At 48.6% G+C, this 23,508-nt stretch overlaps 1 protein-coding gene across 3 annotated transcripts in view; it reads left to right on the top strand.

Moving 5' to 3' along the window:
- The window catches only part of LHPP (phospholysine phosphohistidine inorganic pyrophosphate phosphatase), a 71,190-nt gene extending 49,113 nt beyond the window's left edge, over positions 1–22,077 (top strand). Inside the window, exons 7-8 of one of the 3 annotated variants that reach the window (XM_066190758.1) lie at positions 1,770–1,841; positions 21,341–22,077. In XM_066190758.1, the coding sequence (XP_066046855.1) occupies positions 1,770–1,841; positions 21,341–21,431 (163 nt within the window). In that variant the 3' untranslated portion in view covers positions 21,432–22,077. The remainder of the gene's footprint in view (positions 1–1,769; positions 1,842–21,340) is intronic. The other 2 variants (XM_066190759.1, XM_066190757.1) reach the window with 2 other exon arrangements.
- Positions 22,078–23,508: the final 1,431 nt, after the last annotated feature.

Here is a 23,508-nt window from a genome sequence, read left to right as displayed (position 1 = left end):
TTGATTTGGGGTTTTCTCTTTTAAGTCCCTTTAAGATGCCTGGATAGATGATATCAAGGTTAATTTGTTTGTGATGGAAGAAATGTTTTCACATGGTGGCTAAATGTTGTTGGAAAAGAGCAGAATTAATAGCTGCTCACTTAATCCTGATTAAACTGGCAGCTGGGAGATATTGATCAGTGTGTTCACAGCAAACTATCCCTCTCTAATGCTTGGGGTAAACAAGCCTGGGACTGTGGTTACCTTAGCCCTTCCCACATGGCCAGCCCCATGCACTGGGCAGGACCTGAACCTGTGCATCCTCCTGCTCCCCAGCAGAAGGGCTTTGTCTGGGGTTAGCTCCCCGGGGTATAGCCAGGCTGGCTTTGCCCCAGAATCTCCTGGGATTGCAGAGCACTCACCCAGGTCTGGGTGTTCCAGGGGAGCCCTCTCTGCCTGGGCCCCTCGGTGGCCCCCACTCCTGGCCACTGCTGCAGCCATCACATGGATGCTTGGAGCAGATCAGTGTTTCACAGTGTTGAAAAAAGCTGCTCAGGGGGTTAGTAGCAACTGATTTTAGGAGTTTAAGTAAAAAACAGGGCTTGGCCAGAGCGGGCAGCAGCTTGGACCTGACCCCAACTCTGCTGATGTTCCCGAATTCTGCTGCTTCCATCACTGCCGGACATTTCTGACACCCAGTTTCTGGGGACAGATGGCAGGATAAACCCTTGCTCACCTCTCAGCCCACCTGTTTGATCGTGCTCTCACCCCCAAAGTCAAAAACCAGAAGCAGTTTTGAGGCTGCCAAGAGAGGGAAGGAGGCTCAACAGCCCCAGCTTTCCTGCTCAGGCTTTATTACTCTCAGCAAACACATGTTGCACATTCGAGTCTGTGCATTCTTAGTGCAGCCACTGCCAGGCTGGCTCAAAACAACACAAATTGCTCTGGCTTGGGTCTGTCTTTGCTATTCCCAAGGTCACTGCATTTTTGTACCTCTGGCTGCTGCGCTGTGGTTGGCTTCTTGTTAACACAGACGAGGTCTGGAAATACCTAGAACTCTGTTCAGCCTCCCAGGGAATGAGTGGGACTGCTGGAGTGGATGGAGAGTAACATGACAAGGAACATCTTTCCAGAGGGCACTTAAAAATGTGCTTTTCTCAGGGAGATGAGTAATGCAGGGGCTCAGTTTTATCCTTGCCAGAAATTCCATTTAAAAGAGCGCAATTCCTGCTGGAGGTACCATAAGTGTAACCAGTACTGGATCTGGCCCAGAATTAATTCTTTGTGGTAGATCTTGGTACCGATCCACTGCTCAGTACTTCTGGGAAAGATCAGTGTTTCTTCTGTGGACGTTAGATAAACTGTTTTTCCATGGGGTGAGTAGGAGATGCAGAAGGGAACTGGACCTCCCTGATACCTTGGGCAGCATTGCTCCCAAAAAAACAGCAGCTGCTCCTCCATCCTGGTGCTCTGCTCACCTCACACTTGATGGGATCCCAGGTATCCAAAGGAAAGTATTTCCCTCAGATGTCCCTCCTCACGTGGCACGTGACAGTCTTGCAGGAACGTGCATTGTACGCTGTAAGGACAGGCACTGTTACAATCACTGTGTCTGGACAAGCAGGCTCAGGCTTCCTGCTCTCGTTACCCTTGTTCCACCAAATGTTTGGTGCATCCACGCTGTAGCTGACTTCCAGCCCGCTCCTGTATCCTGTGTGCTGCAGCCTGGATGATGGATTCCCTCCAGGATGCAGATGGGCCTTTACCAAGCATTCTCTTGCTCACCACAGGGCCAGCTCATCCTCCTTGCATCCAAGTTTACGAGGTACAAAGCCATGGCAGAGGAAACCCATCTGCCCTAGGTGAGTGGAGTTAAGCTGTTTTACAGCTGAGGGAGCAGGCATAAATCAAAATGGGGAAATTGATGGGGCTCTGGCCTTGTTGCTGCGGCTGTTATTCTCTTTTTCACACAGGCAGGAGCGTTGCTGCTCCAAGCTTGTAGTTCAATTGCACCTTCAGGCTTCAGTGCCCTTCAGTGGGTCAGTGGCATCACTCAGCTCTCCTTTGGGCTGAAAACCACCGTGTTGGCAAAGGCTCATCCTGCCACTCCCCAGGGGACTCGACTCTTGCGAGCGATCCTTCGGCATATTTGCTTTTGGATTTTCTTCATTCCAGCCTGGGCACGTTCTGGTTTTCTCTGCTGGCTGCTCAGCCATCGGGCCCACTCAGGACTGACCGCAGCATTTTTGTGCTTTGTAGGATTCTTTCAAGTCCCAGGGAGGTGTGGGGTGAGCGGTGGGAGTGTGTGAGGGCATCCAGAGGGATTTCACGCCTCGCGCTCATCGGAACCTCTGAGCTGTGAACAAGAGGCTGCATTTTCTCCTCGGCTCCTGCCAAACCTTGGGCCTTTCTCCCATCCTCCATGTGCTGCCTTGTTGGCCTGAACAGCCATCTCTTAATCTAAGTCTGTCTGGGGAGAACCAGTTAGTAAAACATCCTTAATTAACCTTGCTGGGTTCAGCCTAAAAGCAAACCAGACCTACTGAGGTGCTGCTCCGCTTGTGTCAGCAGCTGTTGTCATTTGTAAGAGAAAAGACACAAGGTGGTGTTTGCTCCTCAGAAGTTGGGATTTGATGTGCCTCCCAATGCTGCAGGAACAGGCTGTGGATCTCCCACATCCCCATCCCTTTTCTCTCATTTGATTTGCAAGAGCCTTGCAGTGGCTCGTTGTGTCTCCTTGCTCAGTTGAAAGCTGAACCAGCTGAAGCTGCAGCACTGAAGGCAAAGTTGTTTTCCTATTCAGAAGCAAGAGGGGTGGGAATTTGGGGTCACTCCTCAACAGCCCATTTCCCCTGAGCAGAACAAGAGACTCTGCTCTTGGGTTACTTACCCCAAACAGCTTTCCTGTGGGAAGTCTGGTCCTCTTCCAGTCTGGGGAAGAGAAACAGGGATGGGAGATAGAAGGATTGAGATTTGGACAAATAAATGAATACATGGGTCAGTGGACAGATAGGTGGTTATTTTAACATCTGAGGCAAAGAGAAGTGCTCCTTTCTTTTATTATTATACCTGGAGACATGGAGCAGAACACTCTTCATTGTTAAGTTGGAAGACTTCAAGGTAGGCGCTGATTCCAGCTTAGGTTTGGAAAAATCTGATGGAGGCACAGAGTGGATTCGTTCACAACAAATAAGATCTAAGACAGTGGAAGGTGGCGGGTGAATTATCCATCAGGTAGGACAGTGCTTTTGAGGGAAAATGAAGAGGCTCCTGCTGTGATTCCTGAAGTCAGTGCATTATTTCTGTCTGTTTGACTCCTCTCCACTCTGCCTGGAGCGACGTGTGTTTCGTGGCCCTGCAGAGGAAGCAGCCCCGTCTCTCATGTTCACGGCGTTTCCCCCTTCCTCGTCTCGCAGCTCAGCATCACTGATATTATGACAGAACGTGTTCAGTGCACAGAACTATTAAAAATGTAGCTCATATGGTGCTGATGGGAGGCTGACATCTCCTGAATAATTTATTTTAAGTGGAAATATTTGTAACACTGAAGCGTTAGCAGGATGCTTCGTTTTAACTCTTCCCGAAGCGGCTCCTTGTTGGGATTCTATTGTTTGGGCAGGAAGTGCTCAGCCTGTTCAGGGCCAAAGCCACCTCCCTCAGGGACAGTCAGACTGCTGGCCGTGGTCCCTTGGAAACTGGAGAACTCCAGAAGAACTCCAGAAGGAATCTGGAGGTGTTGGAAGAAGCAGTCACAGTTGGACTGCCCCTGCCTGGGGAATAGCGAGCTTTTCCCAGTGTGGAGGATTGAACCAGGCTGTAATTACTGGCCGCAAAATATTTACAGTAAGCAAGGAATGACTGTCTACCTTTAGTTCCTGGCAGCAGTTCCCTTCCTTGGGGCAGTGACTGTAAATACCTGCTCTGAGGAGTTGCTGCTGCCATCTCCCTTGTCCAGGGGGAAGGACCTGATGTGTTGCTGAGCCAGGGGTTTGCCTGGGGTCTTTTCCAGTCTTAACAATCCTGTGATTCCATGGGCATGGATGGAAGGAAGTCAGGGCCATTGCTTTTGTGTATACATTCAGTAGAAACTTTGTGTGAACGTTCTTGCACACATGCCAACAACCTGAATTTCTATATTTATTCTGGCAGAAATGCAATCACGAGTGGGGCTTATCAGTTGAATTCTGAGGACCGCTGTTATCAAGATCATTTCTGTGATGATCTTCTAAGAAGGCTCTTCCTCCCTCTTGTTGATCATTACACACTGAGAGACAATTCCTGCTCTCAGCTGCAAGGGAGCAATTCCCACTCAAGTCAGAGTAAGCTGCTCAGAAGTGACCAGGCTTTATCCCGTCCTTTATATACGAGTTTATCACTGAAATTTCTGTGCCCACACCCCGTGGCTGCTTCAGCCCAGAGGGGCTCAATGCTGACTCACAAACAGCTCCTCCTTATTTTCTCTCACTCTTCTTCCTCTTATTGCTGGTTGTGTTCCTTGCAAGGTTGTTTCACTGCCTTTCTCCAGGTTCCTACCAAAACTGAGTTTAACACCTTAGGTTAAGACACAGTCTGTCCTTAAGGGCTGCAAAATCCATGTTGGTGAAAGGGAATGGGAAGATAGAAATCCTGCTATTTCTGGTTTACACATCAGGTCCTGCAATGTAGAAGGTCAAACTCTGAAGTTCTTGAAGTCAATGCCAAAGTCCATTTCTGGCTCCCAGCTGGCCAGGGCATCGTCCCAAACAGTTTGTGGCTGATCCACTCCCTTTTTGGCCACAGATTCATTCATCACTCTGAATCTTCTCCCTGCCTAATCTTGGAGGGTTTGGAAACGCCTCACTCTTCTGTATCTGTTTTTCTCCTAAGGAAGATCTGTGGTGCTCACACAAAGGAGCAAGGTGTTGTTACTCTCATTTTTCAGTTGTGGAAACCAAGAAAGGCCAAGTGATGTACCCGAGGTGTCAGAAGCAAAAGTAGGTTCTCCATGTCCTCTGTTCCTTCCCAGCCTCTCTCCAAGCCCAAAATGAGCAATAAATTGAAACAAAGGTTCATAGCAAGAAAAACTGGATTGGAACCTGCAGCAGCCCAAGATCAACCATGGAGACCCTGCGGCTCAGTAGCAACCCTGGAGTTAATGACCTCTGCAAAACTGATGTACTTTTACGTAACTACATTCCAAGAAAAAAATTCAATTTTTATTGATTATCAAGACATGAACTAGTAGGAGAGAAGAGACAGGGTCTTTAGGTCAGATTCATCTAAATCCATCCCCTAGCAAAAAAAATTATATTGTGAATAAATACACCCTAGAAACTAGTCCGATAAATTTTTCCTATTGAAACAAATTGTCTTCCTGCTTTATGTATCATTTTAAAGGAAGGTAATTGAACTTAAATTTTCTCCATCTACAAAGAAATAGACATCCAAATGCATGTATGTGTCTGTGAGTGTCCTTGTTTTGAGGATAGTGCTGACATCTGTGTAGGGCATGTTGGACTGAGCCTGAGTGACTTCAATAGCTGTTGGAGTGGAAACCAGCACTGATCTCCAACCTGGGGAAAATTCTCCTCAATTCCAGCTTCCTTGTGCATTAGCAATTACTTTCAAATGTTTGCAACCTAATAGCGGTTGCAAAAATCTGCGTTGCCTCCCAAGGAAAAACTCTTAATTTCTTCGTGTTTAGAGGCCAAATATGTGGCTAAACTAAGCCTGATGATAGCTGAGGTTTGGTTTTGGGCAGATTGTGAGTCCATGTACAGCTAGTGCCTGGAATATGCACACAGCTGGGACTGTGCTGGGGCTGCGTCTGTGGAAATGTAGAAATATTACTCTTAAAAAGAAGTTAATCTTTCCCACATTTCCTGCTATGGTTTGAGGTGATTTTCTCATTGTTTCGTTCTCAGCTGTCTCAGTGCTTTGAGTCCTCCTGCCCCGAAAGTCTCTTCTTGCAATCGTTTTGCAGCCTCACGTATTATGTACACATGAAAAATGGTTTGGTTGAGTAAGAGGTTTCTTGGTTTCAACCAGAAAAGAAATACGTGAAGTCACTAGAAAGCGACTTTTATGAAGAAAAGATCATATATACTCATACAAAATCAAGCAGGTATGACAGGCCTGGCTGGGAGCAGAAGTAAACTGGTCAGTTTTAAGACTTCATGTTTTAAAGGCTGTGTAATACGAGTGCCCATTTGAACTCCACTGGCTCTGCCAGCTCCCCACTGCCTCTTTTACAGCACAGGGTGCAGGCTCAGGGCCACATTAAAGTGTCAGATGTAGGAGGATGTTTCCTGCAGGCCTGTCCCTGCAGCAGCAAAGAATATTGCACTTCTCTAACACTGCAAGGAGAGGGTTATAAAATTATCATGCCTGTAAATTCCAGATGCAAACCATATGATTGCAAAGCCCTGCTCCTCGTCCTGGTTTAAAATTACTCTCTCCTAAAGCCTCCTCAACATCTGCCTGGCCTGGAAGTGCAGTTTTCCCTGTGCTCAGTCACACGCTCTTGAACACCTTGTACTGGGACTAAAAGGTCTTTTAAAAAAAAAACCCCACTGTGCAACTGATGAAGTGTTTGCTTAGGATTAGGTGCCGTGGTTAATATAAGCATTAAAAACTGTCTCTGGCCACTGTCCTGTGTCACAGCAGCCTCATATTTCCTCTCCTCTGGAGACGGATGTGCATCTGGTTTGAGTGGCTTTTGTCCTATTCCCTTGGCCACAGAAAGAAAAAGGAATACTGGGCTTCTAAGGATGGAAAGTTATGCGGCGGTGCTAAATATATCGGCGTTTCTTGGAGCTGAACTCAGGCGAGATAGTGTTGTTCCAGCAACACGTCCAGCACCAGAGGCAAGGCTGCCTGTGAGGGTTTTGTTTTGGAACAGGGAGGTGCATCCACGTGTAAGGGCGGTGGCTCCGGGAGGGCCGGAGCGCCGGGCTGCCCTTGGGAGAGCTGCATCTCCAGGCTGGGCTGAGCCCCTGCGAGCCCTTGGATGTGTCTCCTCTTCCCCGGGGCGATGGAGTTACACGCCTCGAGCTTTGCCATAGTAGCGGAGGAAGGGGAGAGTACAAAGGTTATGGAAAACAAAACATTAATTTTCTTGACCAGCTGTGTTACTGGCAAACTGCAGCTTTATTTATACCCACGGCGTAGTGTCCATAAATCAGGGCTGCTCTCCAGCAAGGCATTTAATGAGAACTATTAAATGATTTCATGATGTACTCATTGTTGCCATCTGATAAAAGCCAGCGGTGCCTCCGAGGACCAGGACTTTGCAGTTGAAGCTTTTTGTGGGGGAAGGAGGTGTGGAGGGGAAGCCAAGGACTCGGCAGTGTCAGATGAGTTCTGCAAACCTCTCTGGGCACATCGTGTGGGCAGGATCCATCGGCTCAGCCTCCTCGCAGATTTCAACCAGGGACATGGGCTGTTGGTGTGAAGAGCTTTTGGAGTTCTTTGTAACTCCTTTTGTGGAGAAAATACCTGATCTGGTCTCTCCTCTACATGCCACGGTATGTCACAGCATTGCACGAGGCTGGACCCCAGCCCGTGGTGCACGAGGAATCACAGGATGGTTTGGGTTGCGAGGGACCTTAAAGCTCACCTAATTCCAGCCCCCTATTCCAACAATTGCCACTAGCCCAGGTTGCTCTGGCCTGGAGCAGGGAGTCGGGGAGCTCCACAGAACCGTGCACGGACCCTGCCTGTCTCCCATCCTGTTCTTGGTATTGGTGACAGCCCAGGCCAAAGGGACCATGCCCAATGCAGTGTGGCATCCTGGAGGCTCCCTGTGACCCTGGGGCTTGTCCACGCGTGGTGAGGGAGGTGCAGGTCTATCTGCAACCCTTCCCCCGGATTTTCAGGCTGGAAAGGCTGGATCTGGTGTCCGCACAGAGCCCCGTGAGGCTCCTTTGTCACGAGCAAACCCAAGCACTGAAATCACAGGGATGGCTAATTTATGTGAGAAGGTTTTCTATGAATCAGTGGGGAGGACGCTGTGCCCAGGGCCTTGCCCCTCTCCAAGTGCTTAATTGCTAATCAGAGGCTGGATTCAGCAGCTCTCATTCTCTGGCACTTTCTGTCTCCATCAATAAAACTGGAGAGGCTCTTGCTTGACAACGAAGATGTTTTTCTTGCCCAAAGTTGTGGGAAGCTGTGCGAGGCTGTCCTTTCTTACTGCAGAGCTCTAATGGGGTAAACAGTTGCTATTACTTAGTTTCCAGCCAGATTTTTTTTTTTCTGAATGGGGGCTGGGAGGAGGATTCCTTAATTAATCCTTTGGGAAAGTGGTTGGGACCCTGGCTTGTTGTTCTGGGTTTGTGTCTAACTAGCATCTCCCAGATGCAGAGCAGTGAAACCCAGGTCCAAATGTCACCTTGCATTTCTGCATCCCTCTGATGGGTAATTTTTCTTCCTCCTTCAAGCCACCTGCCCCTTTCTCTGGGATGGAGCTAGATGGGCTTTAAAATCCCTTCCAACCCAAACCATTCCATGGTTCTGTGACATTTTTTCCCCCCCAGAAGAAGGAGGTGCCCTTTCCTGGGGAGGAAACAGCTGTGTGAGAGTGGCAGCATGGTTTAACATTGACTGGCTAATTATTAAATTCAAATATAAGCAATCTTAAAACCTGCAGAGTATATTGCATACGTGGTGAGCTGCTCGAGCAACTTGTCCCAAACACACGTGGTATTCTGCAACGTTCATTGCTTTCTCAGGACATGCCCATTTGCAGGGACTTCAGACAACTCCAGGCTGCCTTGCTGTTCTTTCCATCCATGTGAGAGTATGAAATGAGAGTGAGGTGCATAAATAGGTCTGGAGGAAGGTTTTCCATTAGCTGCAGGTCGTAATTTATGGTGGGAAAGCAACTGGCAATTAAACTCTTTACATTGCTGAGCATTAATGTATAGTGCTGTAAGTTAGAACATTTCCTTTAATGTTTTACTTGGTGAAGATGAAGTCTGCTAAAGCCCTTTCCACACAAGGGCTTGGATGGTTTGTTTCAAAAAATTCCTTGAATTTTTATATATTATAAAATTAAAACATTATTTATATTTATATTTATATTTATATTTATATTTATATTTATATTTATATTTATATTTATATTTATATTTATATTTATATTTATATTTATATTTATATTTATATTTATATTTATATTTATATTATACTTACATAGCACACACCCCCCCAGCCACTGCTTCCTTTTAGACTGAGGAAAAACATCAGAGGATTGATCAGCCCTCCACAGATTGCTCTGTGCTGCTTTGAATGCAGTCTGAAGGGGATTGGGTTATTGTTGGGTTGTTTTTAAGTCCATAGACAAATATCTCCACCCTGAAATGCCTTTGGGATGTGGCAATACGTGCAGACCACAGTCTTGGCTGTCCCACCTCCAGTACAAAGTAGACCTTTGAAGTATTTTAAGTATTAGATTTTCTGAAAGGTATCGAGCACGGTATGTAAATAAACTTCATTTAAGCCAGGTTGGGTTACAGAAGCACAGCTAAAACCAGTATTATGGGCTGTTCATTCTACAAAGGATCAGTCTTCACTTGAAGCTGATGCAAAGGGAGGAAACTGGTCTCAACCACAATGCTCAGAATAAAAGCAAATACTGCAGATACCAAGAAGGTGAAGCAGTTACCATGCCACTGCTCGTGTTTGTTTGGGGTTTTTCCCTCCTCTGTTCTGAAACTATTAAGTGTTTTTTATTGACTTCGTGGTTAAGAAATGTCCCAAATTCAGTCTGATCCGAAGAAATGGGGAAGCCTTGCCAGCTGCACTGGAGGTGGAGAAGCCCCTGGGCACCCCTTTCATTCCCAGCCCGTTCGGGCACCTTGCACAGCCCAATCCTTGGCTCCTGGGTCTTGGAGCTCATGAGGGGCTGACTCAGAAACCATCTCAGCCCTACGAGGGTGACTGTGGCAGGGTTTGGAAGCAGCAGTGGTGCCTGCTGCTGTTCTGGGTGTGCCAGGTGTGGTACAAACTCTTCCTGCTGGATGATTTTGTGGTTCCAGGCTGTGGTTTGCACGTGTGATAAGAGCCAGCAATAAACTGCCACGGGAAATGTCCAGCTAGTCCCACACAAACTAATTTATAAAAGCTGTTTGGAGGTGGCCACAGTGTTTGTTAGCCATTTGTATTTATGAAAGTGGAAGGGACTGACAGAGAAAATAATGCTGGAGGATGTGCAAGTTAGCACAGGACACAGACTGAACCCGTGCAACTCCCTGAACTGAAACCAAGCATCCCAAATGCTTCACTGCCCAAACACAAGTATTCATCACTCAGGTGTTGCAAATTTGGGATTTTGTCTTCGACAGCATTCAGCAAAATCCCTGTTGATGTGACTGGGACTCGGTGTCTGACAAAACTCTTGGAAAGCTTCAGCCAGGGCTTGGCTCTGACTCTGCACTGAGCACACAGCAAAGGACACACGAGCAGCCTCCATCCAAGGAGCTGGAACTCAGAGCTGGAAGGAAGCAGGTACAAGCCTTGGCCTGTTCTCCCTGTCCAAGCAGAGGGCTGGGTGCCAGGAGCACGGGGATTTAATCCCTACACCAGCAGTGTTAGTCCAGCGCACTTCCCGTAATCCATTCTTAAGCACGAGCCTAGATGTGGTTTGACACCTTGAAAAATGTGCTCGCTGGCTTCCCCCAGCCCAGCACTCCCTCCTGCATCCTGCTGGGGTGGAGGAGAGCCAGGAGGAGGAGGAGGAGGAGGAAGAGGCCACAGCCATCCCTGCAGCACTGGTGTTTCAGGTTTCCTGCAGCGCTTCCAAGCAGCCTGGGATCCTTGGACGCAGCGCGGTCCATGAGCGCAGCATGTCCTCATCCTCTGAACAGCTTCCCACCTTTGTGAGCCTCATCTGCAGAGGACATCCTGCCTTCCTCTGGAGGGAGGCAGCCTGGCCTCAGGTCCCCATTACCAAGTAAAAAAATGAAAGGGAGTGTGGGCTGGCTGTTGCTGGTCCAGACGGAACTGTAGTGTTTTCTGCTGGATTTAGGATCTTCCTCCCCAGCGACCCCATTCAGTGTCCTGGAGGCTGCAGGCACGTGGCACAGAGTTTCCTTCATTACCTGCTCAACAGCTCAGCAGATCTGGGTTTTTTCCATCTGTGAAACAAAGCCAAAAGCAAACCTGATCAGCTGCATCACTTCATAGAATTGTGGAATGGTTTGGATTGGAAGGAACCTTAAAAGCCATCTTGTTCCACCCCCTGCCACGGGCAGAGACACCTTCCACTATCCCAGGCTACTCCATGCCCCATCCAAGCCTCTTGAACACTTCCAGGTATTGGTAAATATATCTCCCAGTCAAATGAAGCTTCATTTCCTTGGCACTGTGGTCATGGAAGGGAAGGCAGGCAGACACTCAGGCCGTGCAAAGCTCCAAAGAGAAGATCGTGAAGATCTCATTGACAGAGTTGCTTAAACAAATGATCCATAATTTGGAATAACTTTAGTAAAGGTCCTGCTTTAGAAGGGGCAGGAGTTTCTGAAGAGTAGGGCTGAGTTATCTGAGTGGCTCTGCATGCTCAGGTGTCTCTGAGCCCTTCCTGAGGGCATAAATCATGCACTGACTCAGAGCTGAGGCAGAACTCCTGGGGTTTAGCCCAAATATTTATTCCCTTTCGTTGTATCAGTTCAGCATGAGCACATTTAGAAGCAGGTGGGTTCCTGACATCCTTGAGTGAGCTTGGATGTAATATTCCTATCTGGAATCTGGTCTGGGAAGAGAAGTCAGACAGACCCCATGCCATTGCCTTGTCCAGGCTGAACAGTTTCGCAGACAAAAATGTAAACTGTGCCTTAATTTTCCAGCGTAGGTGCTTTTTTTGCTTCCCACGTGAGAAAGGTTTTGGAGCAGGGTGGTGCTGGTTCCCAACACGTGTGTGCATTGACTGTTCCTGCCCTTTGGAAGGAGAACTGGCTGCGTGTCTGTCTGCTTGGGTTTCCTGGGAGTGGCACAGATAGCTCATGGTTTCATTCTCATTTAAAATTAAAGCTGATTCAGTGTGCGGCATCTGGAGACAAATACAGTTCTCCTTAGGGTAGCTCAAATTCTTCTTTGGTGAGAAACAGTCTTTTAAAGCTGTGACTTGGAGTGTCTTGTCTCGAAGGTTGCATTATCAGTGCCAATCTGGCCTAATACTTTTTAAGTCAAACTTCTCCAAAGCGCTTTTGAAACCTTAAATTAAGACTTCTTTCTTTTATAATCTGCAAAGCTCCTTTCTTGTAGAATCTGCATCTACCAGAGTTCTGTGACTTAAGTCTCCATGAGATGCTTTGCAAATGTAGAAGCCAGAATTCATTTCACACCTTTCATAGGGATTTTGTAAGTGATGTATTAAAGGAAAGCAATGAAATATTCTCTTAGGCTAAGGTCTTTAAAAGTATCTAACAGAGTAAGATGTCTGAGCCCACTGAGCTTTACATTCAACCCTTGAAATTAATCTTTCTCACTCCTGTGTAATATTAAATCTGATTAATAGCTAATGCATCAGCTCCACTTAAGATGCACATCTGTTTGTGTGTATGCACAAAGAAAATATTTATGTCCAAATTCTTTCTCAGGGGCGTTTAAAATTATTTTCTACTGAATTGAGTAAGGTCATCTGGCAAAGCCAGGCAGGTCATCAATAATTAATCCAAGCAGGCAGAGCTGAGTCTCAGGGTGCTTGCAAACACCCTGTTAGGCTGGATAGTTTGGCAGAGCAGGGGCAATTCTCAGATTTTCTCAGAAAACAAGCAAATGTGCGTTTAACTTTGGAGGGGGGAGAGGGAGGCTTTGCTTTTATTGGAAACAGCTGTGCTGTGCTTGCACTGCAGCACTCGGTGCATCCACATGTACAGTCAGAGCTTCTGGTCCCCCAGTGCACCCCAGCCCAGCCAGGGGGTCATTGCGCTGACACCAACATGCCTGGCATTCGTGCCTCATTTCCACCTCACAGCCTGCAGCAACACAAGGGCTTGGGTTTATCTCACTAAACTTTATCTACACTTTGTGAAAAGTTAGGTTCTTTACACCTAACTCTGGCTGTCCAAAAACTGGCTCTGGGGTATGAGCTTGTCATCTGGTTTAAATAGAGTCAGTAGGGAAAAGAATCATCTCTTCCAGAGGTTATTTCCTATCCAGACTTGTTATCTAAGAAACTGGGATGAACATGGGATGAATAAGAAGGGGGAAGAAAGCTGGGGAACGGTCTGGAGCAAGAGTCCCATGAGGAGCAGCTGAGAGAGCTGGGAAAGGGGCTGAGCCTGGAGAAGAGGAGGCTCAGGGGGACCCTGTGGCTCTGCACAGCTCCCTGCCAGGAGGGGACAGCCGGGGGGGGTCGGGCTCTGCTCCCAGGGAACGGGGACAGGGGAGGCTCAGATTGAACATCAGCAGGAAATTCTTCATGAAAAGAGCTGCCCGGGGCAGTGGTGGAGTCCCCATCCCTAGAGGGATTTAAAGGACCTGGAAATGTGTTACTGAGGACATGGGGCACTGGTGGCCTTGGCAGTGCTGGGCGAACAGTTGGACTCAGTGATCTCAGAGGCCTTTTCAGCCTGTGATTTTGTGGCTGTGTGTGTACTGTCACCTGTGTGTCCTGAGCAGGAGGCTCCTGAGGAGGTTCAGGTGACCAGCCCGGGCAGAGCAGCTTGGTTTTGAACAGACAACTCTGGGTTAAGGGTCTGGGCCAGCCTGATGGGAAACCTCAGGTGGCTGAGGGTGAATGTTCACCTCTGCAGCAGCAGAAGTGTTGTGTGCTCTCAGATGTTTGTTGCTTCCCCCAGCTGTTCTGCTTGGCCCAGCAGAGCACGTTGAACAAATCTCACCAGTGCACTCCGTCACAGTGTAAAATGGATTGAAGTGGTTTCCATGGGGCTGAGGATGGCAGTCCCTGGTGCAGTAACTCCCTTCCACCTGTGTCTTCTCAGGAGTCCAATCCAGCATCCGTCACCCAGCATGGAGCCAGGCTTTCGAGCCGTGATGGCTTCACCTTTGGTTCAGGGTTGGGTGGGACCACGGCAGCTCAGAACCCACGAGAGACCTGGATTATGGATTATGGATTAAGGGACCAGAGCCCCTTGAGGCAGAAGGGACTGTTTGGGTGTCCCCCCATCCTGTGCCCACCAGGTTCCAGCTCTCCCTGCCATACCAGCTGTTCCCAGGACACGTGTGCAGCTGTTTTGGGATTAGCTGGCTGGGAACCAGTCCAAAACCAGATCAGGCATGTGTGCTGCTCCCTCTCCTCCACCATAATGCTGGTATGCACACTTTTAATGCCTGGCCCCTGCTGAACTGCTCTGGCTGTGCAAGATGAGAGAGCTGTGCAGTTTTGACAGGAAAATTGCTGCCCAGATGCCGGAACACCAGTGCTCTGCTTGTTTAAATATTTGTTCAAACCAGCTTGACTTTCCAGTGCGTTTTTCCATGAGGGATTTTTGGAGGTAAGGGAAAGAAGTCAGTCCTAATAAAATCTCATGCTCTGGTGTAATGACATGAGAGCATTTAGCCAGGAGTACCCTCTGTCCCGACAGCAGCGCTTCACATCACGTCTCCCCATCACCATCCTGCCTTCCTTCGTGCCTGTTTCTTACTGTATAGATGTGTCTATGTCCTCTCCACAGACTTTCAGGACTTTTAATCTCCAGAGCTCTTAATCTGGCGTGTTCACATGTGCTGGGTTTCCTGAGAGAGAAAATAAAAAGGGATGGGTGGAGGAAAAGAGCTGCCGTCATCCGCTTCCTCAGCGCCGTGTGCTCGGAGTGGAGGGTGCCCTGCCTGCTGCCGAAATGCCAGGAGCTGGGGTTGCTCAAGGGTTAATTTGCAATCACCACCACTGAACGTCACGCCTGTGGAGTGCTGGGAGTATGGGAAATACTTGTGCTGACTCTCTCCCAAGCTTTTTATGTGAAACCCGTGGAATTTTGCTCCTGCCAGCCTCCAGCTCCTGATCTGTTCTCTCACCTCTGGTCATTTAACGTCTTCATTTTGACAAAGCCCCACTTGCCCTCCCTGAACCCCTTCATATCTGTGGTTACAATCCCCATTTCCAACCTTTTCCTTGCTTCCCAAAGTGATGTCCTGCACCAGATCTTGGCAGTTTAAAAAGACCTGGTGGAAAACCTGATGGAGCAGAGTGCAGCAGGGGCACCAAGCACTCCTCATGCACCTCTTCCAGCCCTACCAGTGCTCTCAGCACCCTCTTCTGAGCAGTTATTTCTGGAATTGTGTATCTGAGATCTTTGGTTAGAGCATCTCCATGCAGCCAACTGATTCTCCAACAAATTCCAATTAAACGCTTCCAATTAAATTTTCAGCACCTGTATGTTTGAAAAGCACAAGTGTTGATCCCAAGAGATGTATAGAAATTCAGAAAATTGGGGATCTGGGGAATGGCAACCTTGCAGTGCCTAAAGGGGCTGCAGGAGACCTGGAGAGGGAATTTGGATGGGGCATGGAGTGACAGGATAAGGGGGAACTGCTTCCCACTGCCAGAGGGCAGGGTTAGATGGGATAGTGGGCAGGAATTGTTCCTGGAGAGGGTGGGGAGGCCCGGGCACTGGGTGCCCAGAGGAGCTGTGTCTGCTCCTGGACTGGAAATGTCCAAAGCCAGGCTGGACAGGGCTTGAAACACCGTGGGGAGGTGGAAGGTGTCCCTGCCCGTGGAATGAGATGATCTTTAAAGTCCTTTCTAACACAAACCATTCCATGATTCTGTGATTTCTTGCATCTGGCAATTTAATTTCATTTTATTTTTAGGTAAACTATGCAGAAGGATAACTCCCTATGCCCTCAGCTTTAGTATTATCCACGTGTGGAGATATATCACCTGGAGAAGTGTTGGACTTCAGCTGGTTTATTCTGCTCAGTTAAAACTGCAGCAGTTTAACATGAATGGCAACAATTAAGTCGCAAGCCCACAGACTTCCTTCAGGTGTTAGCAAACAATTTGGCTGTAATTTGGGATGCTTGAATTTAAATGAGTCACAATTAAACACAATTAGTGGCGTGTGAAGTTCTGGGAGGCAAGAGAAGAGCAGTGGAGGATGCTGGTTTGCTCTGACGAAGGTTTGCTTTGCTTGGAGCTCTCCAAAATCCAGTCGTTTAACCACAAAAGCCTCTCCTCCCGTCCCAGGGATCTGTCCATGATATGAGAGGGTCCAGGTATGGGATTTCCTGGAGTTCTGGGAGCTGCTCCAGTCTTGGGTGCTGTTATTGATTTTGGTGCAGCTTTTTCTCTAATTTTACGCTCAGGAAGTGTGCTTTACAACCATCCCTCAGCTGTCCATCAGGGACCTGTCAGTCACTGTGATTTATCTGGGTTTTCAGTGCCAAACTGATTGAATTGCATGTTTCACAAAAGAAAAGAAAAAAAAAAAAGAGAGTTTCACTCATGGCACCAAGTCTAATAATCGCATCTTTCCAAAGCAACCAGCAAAGGTTACAGTGTCTGTTTGCATTCCTCACAAAGAAAACCTTGTTAAACCCAGTCTTGAATATTTTACAGCCAAGGTAAGAGCCGCTGGAGAATATGCTATCAGGAGAAATGGTCTCAGGCTTTTTTATCTCATTTTATGGAGCAGGTGTTGGTGCTGGTTAATCAGGGAGCTGGTGGGAAGTCTGAATGGTGACACAGAGATGTCTTGGTGAAACAGAGGGTGAGTGGTGAGATGGGGTTTGCTGTGTGACAAAAGTGGCCCTGCTGGGGAGCTCTGTGGGACAGCAGAGCTGGGATCAGGTTTGCCAGACGATTGCAGCTCTGTGGCACTGGAGCGTGGGATCGTTTGTCTTCTTCAAATTCACTTTGGTGCCTTGCTTTCGCCCTGCTTGGTGTTTTTCCTGCCTGCCCTGATTTCTGAGGGGCTGTGTAGGAGCTGATTTTACCCTGTGATACCCATCAGGTGTCCATCAATCCCCACCTGCTCTCTCTCTCTCTCTCCAGTCAAGTTTCAGCAGGTCTCAGGCTGAGCTGGATCCCAACACTGTTTCCATCCCTGTGACCACGACTGTCCAATGTCAGCTACCTCCCCTTGGGCTTTTATCTGTTAAATGTTTTGCCCATGCAGTAACCCAGCTGGTTTTTGTTCCCCATGTGTTTTGTTGGAGGGGAGCACAAGTGAGGTGCTGAGAAGGCCCTTCCAGCCCGTGTGTGAAGTTTCCTGGGACAGCAGGAGGGGAAGGCCTGGAGCTCAGACGCCTCCTCTTAGCTCCTGGTGGGATGGTTTGCTCCCAGCTCGTAGAGACTCTGTCACATTCCAGGTTCTGCAGGCCCAATTCCCTTCCCAGCAGTGATTCCCTGTGAATTCCCAGCCTTTGGAACTGGCTGACAGCACCACCCAGTCCTCTCCTCAACCCACAGACCACCCGTGGAATCCCAACTGCTGTGGGAAACAAAAGAATTAACTCAAAGTCTGTGGCTTTGGGGTCGTCTTTCTTGGTATCGTCTTTCCTCTGTATTTGCTTCAAAGACTCCTGGTAGTTCCTGAAAGGACCAGGCAAGCCAGCATAGATCCCTTCATCCCTCAGAGCTGTTCAGCTGCATCTGGCCGAACCATCCCAGAAAACTGCACGAAGGTTGGAACAACTCAAGGCCATTCCTGATAGCTGAGTCTAGGCAGGGAATCCAGCCTGTCAGAACAGAGCTATCCAAGCGGAAATCTGACCCACCCAGTAAGTGAACCTTCTTACTCTTGCAGAAGCTGATCTTTTAAATCAGCCCCTTACAGTTTGGTTTTATGCCTCAGCAGGAGGAAGCCATCACTTTCTAACAGTTCTGATTCTGGAGTTTCCCTGATAGCTGGAGCTTCTCTTCCCAAGTGAAGAGTTAAAATTGCAGAGCCAGTTTCCTGCAGCACGCTGCTGCTTCCTGATGTCTCCAAGTGCAGCACTGCTCTGAACTAACCAGTTTAGTATGGGCTGAGGGTCTGGCTCAGAGCACGAGAGCCGCTCAGCTGCTGCAGGCCTGGCAGTGATAAATGACCCCTGGGAGAGGAGGATGTTCGATCTCCTGAGGAGCGTCTGATGGACACAAGTAACTGGGGCCTCAGGACCACTGTCTGAGTTGCAGCAGGTTAAAAATAATCCATATTGTTCATGTGCTGTGATGCAACTGGTGCTTTTGGGCGCCTTTTTCTTTTGAAGAACACATTCTCCTGACGTCACCCTGTGTCCCCGTGAGGACCAGGAAGGACCACCCCGGATTTCAGAGGGATCCTGTGCTAAGCCACTCCTTTCCCTGACCCCTTTGTACGCCAGCGAGGTGGCCACCAAAGGCAGTGCAGAAAGTGTCACATTTCACAGTGCCATGGCCAATTTGGGCTGGAAAATTGCGTGCATTTCCAGGCCGTGGTGCTCAGCCACTCCAAGGAGTCCTGCTTTTCAGAAGAGAGGGTTTCCCAAGGCTGTAGTTGATTTTTCACAAGCAAGTTTGTACACTGGCCAGGAGTGCTGACAGCTCAATGTTCAGCTGCAGTATATAATTTTCTGTCACTTTGATTTATGCTCTTCCCTGCAACCAGAGTCCCGTGTGAGAAAAAAAATCGGAAGGAGTCTGTCCTAAAGTTAGCTCCATGCTAACTTCTTCAACTGACCTAGCAAATTAAAGATATTTTTAGATGCTTATTTATTTCTTTCTGGAATATGAAAGAAGAAAGCGTTGAAAAGCAACCTTCACCGTCAGTTCTGTGACCTGCAGTTGCCGTGGGGTTGCTGTCACTGCAAGAGAAGCTGAGCAGGACCCGTGAGACCAAGATCTGCTCTTGGCTCAAGCTTCCACCTGCACCCAATGACCTTGTCCAGGGAGGCTGTGACACATCAAAGCAATGCCCAGGACATCAGGGCCGAGCTCCAGAGCACTTCTTCCCCTCAGGGCCCCTTAGAACTCTCAGTGGCTGGTGTTTCTCTTAGGAGAAAGCCCAAATTCCCCAGAGAAGAGGCTGGTGTAGAGCCATGGTCTCTGCTCCCTCTGGACAGCAGAATAAGGGCTCATCCTCCAGCATCTCGGGTTTGCCCAGAGGTTTTACGGCACAGCTCTCTCTTTTGCCTCACTTCTGTCACCCAGATTTGGGCTCCTGAGTTGTTTTGCTGCATTTGGGGCTTTGTTTCTTGGCATTAGAGTTTGGGGATTATTGCTTGCAGTTCCCTTTCGTCGGATGCTTCAAGAGGAGCTCTGAGCCAGAGGGGGAACAAGCCCATCCCTCGGCTGGTTTTGTGAGCCACAAAATGCCTGCGAGACAAAGGAAGGGGCCACATGAAACAGGAACTGTGGTGGCACTGACAGGGACAAAAGCTCCACACACAGCCCTAGGAAAAGGCAGGAGGGCAGGGAAGTGTGTTTATTGCAGCTCTCTGCTTTCCTGCAGAGTTCGGACAACTTTATTTATTGTGTTTTAATATTGAGTGGAGCCAGGAGTGCGTTGTGATCCCGTGGTATTTAGGCAAATGGGTAAAAATACCTTATTTCATACATCTACATATACACACACACACAGCTTTTTCACAGGACACATTAAGTGTGTACAGGACTTTTCCTTGATGACTGGCATTTAGCAGCTGAGTTACAGATGGATTTCTGTGTAGTCAGCACAGATATTAATCACAAAATCCTTTTAATAGATCAAAGAGTGCTGTGCAGTTGAAAATTTCTTGTAGAAGCGTTCGTTTCAAGCAGTTCTTAAAATTTCCTCCTAATGTGTAATCGAGGAAAGGAACGTTATTCAGGGTGTAAAATGCAAGGAGAGGTTTTGTTCGTTGCTTTATTTAGTTCTCCACTCAAATGAAGGATTAGTGACAAGAAATTGATATTTTACTGTGTGCCCGAAGTTATTTTTGTGTTCATCAAAGCGACTTGGTTAAATCAGGAGTGAGCAATAATTACCACTGAAGGGATGGATACACGCTGGATTTTTACTTGCTTTATGTGTGAAGGTTTTTCTCCATCAGCAAACTCTTTTTCAGTTGACAAAAACCTCAAAAAACATCATCATAATTATTCTCATTGCTTCCTGGCCCTGTAACAAGATAGAATTTGAGCATTTAAAGAAAGACCCATCCACCCTTTAAAGAAGATACAGAATCTGTTTCATGGAGCCTCATGCTGGGCATGGCTTTGCAGGTGACACAAGGAAAGATGAGTATCAGCTGAAAATATAAAAATATTTTCTTTTTCCTGGTTCCTAGCACAACTTTGCAGCAAGTAAAGCCTCAAGCACACAGTGTGGGCTTCCAAAAGAGGCCATGCCTTTGTGAGGAGCTCAGAGGCTTGGATGTGAGGAGCACAGCTGAGAAAAGAGCAGGAAGGAAACAGCCCTGGGGAGCTTCAGTGCTGGGACTGAAGAAATGATTTGGTGCTTGTACAGACAAGCGCTCACCAAATCCTGCACATCATTAATAATAATAATAATCATCTCTCTGCCTCCCCTGCATCTGATGGGAAAAGCATCTTCCCCACGGAGAGGCTGTGCTAAAAATAAAGGTTTGCCCTTCCCAGGGAGCAGGAGAGGTGGGAGGTGGACGTTTGGGCTCCCATCTCTTTCCCAAAGGAAGGTCATTAAGTGTATAAAGTACATATGTTTTCCCTTCAGCAGCTGTTGGGTTTCTCAGCCCAAGAGCCACAACAGGACCAGGAGCTTTGGGAAATTTCTGCCCCCCTCCCCACCAGCCGTGCTGCTGAATCAGCAAAACGGGACTGTGCAGCTGTGCCTCGTTAGGCCAGTGCTGCTAATTAAGTATTGGCAAAAAATGGCTTTGAGTCACTCTGCTTTGGGGTGGTGACTTGGTGGAGGGTGAGACTGAACCTTCTGCTGGTGGTGCTTCAAACCACCACTGGTGGGTCTGCAAGAGTCCTGCAAAATGAAACCCTGGCAGAACCTTCCTTTTCACTGACGTGGTGTGAAGACTTTCTGTGTCTCTGAGCTGAAAGGGAATTGTTCTTTTCTTTTCCTATTTCTAGATAAGAACGGTGGGAGAATTAATGATTTGTGATTTTGTAGAGTCCCAGGCTTGGAGTGAAGTGTCCTTACAGCAGTTTCTGTTCTGTGCTGCCGTTGCCTGGATGAAGAAGTGCCATGTCAAATGCAGCGCATTGACTTGGAGAAGTTAATCAACTGAGTGGAGATTCTCTTCCAGTTGAGGCTTTGCAAAGTTTTGCTGAGCTCATTTGCACAAAGGACACAGGATCCACCTGGGCGTGTGGGAAAGACCTGGGTGTGGGAGAGGGAAAGGGGGAAAATGAACAGGAGAGGGAGGAATGTGAACCTCAGGGGTGCTCCCTTGGTGCTGCCTGGGCTCTGTGGGCACAGGATGACCAGGGGCATGGGGCCTCTTTGGGATCCTGCCCTTGCCCAGCTGTGCCCCCTCTGTCTCCTCCCAGGCCGTCCGATGAAAACCACCCCGAGGTGAAGCCTGATGCCTACGTGAACAACCTGGCCGAGGCCGTGGACATCATCCTCCAGCATCTGTGAATCCCAGCAGGAGCAGGGATGGACCCTCACATGCAGCCCCTCCATGGAACCATTTTATCCTCTCCCATCTCCATCTCACCTTAACAGACCCAGCCCAGCCTGGTCCAGGGTGGTGGGCACCCGGCCTTCCGAAATATTTCACATAATGGTACTAAAATGATCTGCTGACCTCTCATCCAAAGGAACACCAAACCTGCTGGCCTCTGGCAAGTCTGGAATGTCCTGCCCTTGGTGCCTGTGAGGGGCCTCAGCCTCCTCTGCGTGATGCTGAGCGGCTGTTCCCCCTTTTTGATCTTTGCTCACACTGGGGACCCAGCCTGCGGGTGGGAAACAGGGAATCGGGGCGCCCTCTCCTGAATGGATTTACCTGTTAAACCCACATGTCCTGTGCCTTTTGGGATGCCTGGGATGGGATGGGAGATGTCCTTGGGGGCTGATGGAGGCCACCGAGCTCCTGGGTGTGCCTCGGGTGGCACAAAGCCCCTGGGAGGGGGAGAGCCCCACATGGCCTGGCAAGGCAGGAACTGTGCTTCTGCCAGGATCAGCCCACCTGGAGCAGCCCTGGGTGAGCGCACAGGAATCCAGTAACACTTTAGGGAATAACTGCACCATCCTGTCAGCAATAAACCTTGTCCTTTGGATCTGGCCTGTTTGTCCTTGTGTTCAGTTGGATGTGCACTGGCAGGGATGTTTACAGGGCCTGAAATGCTTTTCCCCACCTGGAAAAGCTGGAAAAGGCCAGGGCGCTGATGGTCTTTGCCTTCCCTCTGTGGGAAGGGGGTCTTGTGAGCAGCCATGGCTGTGTGGGAGGGGGTGTGGGATTCCTGCCTCTCCCCAATAAAATCCTGGATGTGCAGTCCCTGTGCCAGGGAGCTGTGGGGCTGAGTCAGACAGAGCTCCAGCTGAAAATGAACTTTTCACAAGGGCACGTAGTGATAGAACAAGGAGAAATAGCTTCAAAAGGGTAGGTTTAGATTGGATTTTGGGAAGAAATTCCTCCCTGTGAGAGTGGGGAGACCCTGGCACAGGGTGCCCAGAGAAGCTGCAGCTGCTTCATTCCTGGAAGTGTCCAAGGCCAGCTTGGGCAGGGCTGGGAGCAGCCTGGGATAGTGGAAGCAGGGATGGAATAGAATGAGCTTTAAGGTCCTTCCAGCCCAAACCATTCTGGGATTCTAGAATTCTGTACTCACTGAACATCCCCTGGGACTGATCCTGCCCCACATGCCTGCTGAGAATCTGCTGCACCAGCTCAGCCAGGAGTGCTCAGCACGTCCAGGGCCAGGACAGGCATGAGATCTGCCTTTCCTTCCTGATCAGAATAAGGATTTTTTAAAAGGAACTGCTCCCTGCCTCCAGGAATTGCAGCCCTTCCCCGGGGATTTTGGTTTCTCTCCCTGTCAGTTTGGCAGTGCAGCTGCTGCAGCGTGTGTGGGAACACCTGGCCATGCTGCACCTGGCAAGAGCATGGAAGGGGCTCAAAATGGGTCAGAAAATTAAAAGATGAGGGGTTGTTCCATCAAGTCCTCTGCCCACCCTCACTGACACGTGGTAGTGTTTGCAAGGGTCACCTTTTAGAGGGAAAAGTCCCTTTTTAATCAACATAGCAGCAGCTCTGTACCCTCCTGGGCTTTGGGAAAGACTCTTTGGGCTTTTAACCTGCTTCAGATCTCCAAGGGACCGTGGAAATATGTAATTATGTTTGTGTTACAAATATTTAATATATACATGTGCTGACCACTGTCTGCACTCAGCCACTGCTCTCTGCATCTGCAAGCAGGAGGTAAAGGATAATTCCAGCTCTGTTCCCAGCAGTCCCAACAGCTGAAGATGACCCCTCTTCACTGAAGGACACCAAAATGATGTTGCCTGTTTCTGGAGTGTTGGAACACTTGTTTTTCAGAGCTACCAGCTGGCCCTGGAGCTGCATAGCACGCCTTGGGGACAGCAGGGGAAAGGGGGCTGGGAATTAAGTTCTAATAAAATAAACTACATCTGGGAAAATGACCTTCGTGCAATTTTTTTGGCGGTCTGTTTTTGCATCTTTTATCCTCTGGGTAGTGGTTCAGCCAAAGTGTAT

Source organism: Chamaea fasciata, unplaced genomic scaffold (assembly GCF_029207755.1).
Source record: "Chamaea fasciata isolate MVZ Bird 193981 ecotype frontalis unplaced genomic scaffold, bChaFas1.0.hap1 SCAF_9, whole genome shotgun sequence".
Lineage (NCBI taxonomy): Eukaryota > Metazoa > Chordata > Aves > Passeriformes > Sylviidae > Chamaea > Chamaea fasciata.
The sequence above is the reverse complement of the archived record's forward strand: the minus strand, read 5'-3'. Positions and strand labels throughout refer to the sequence as shown.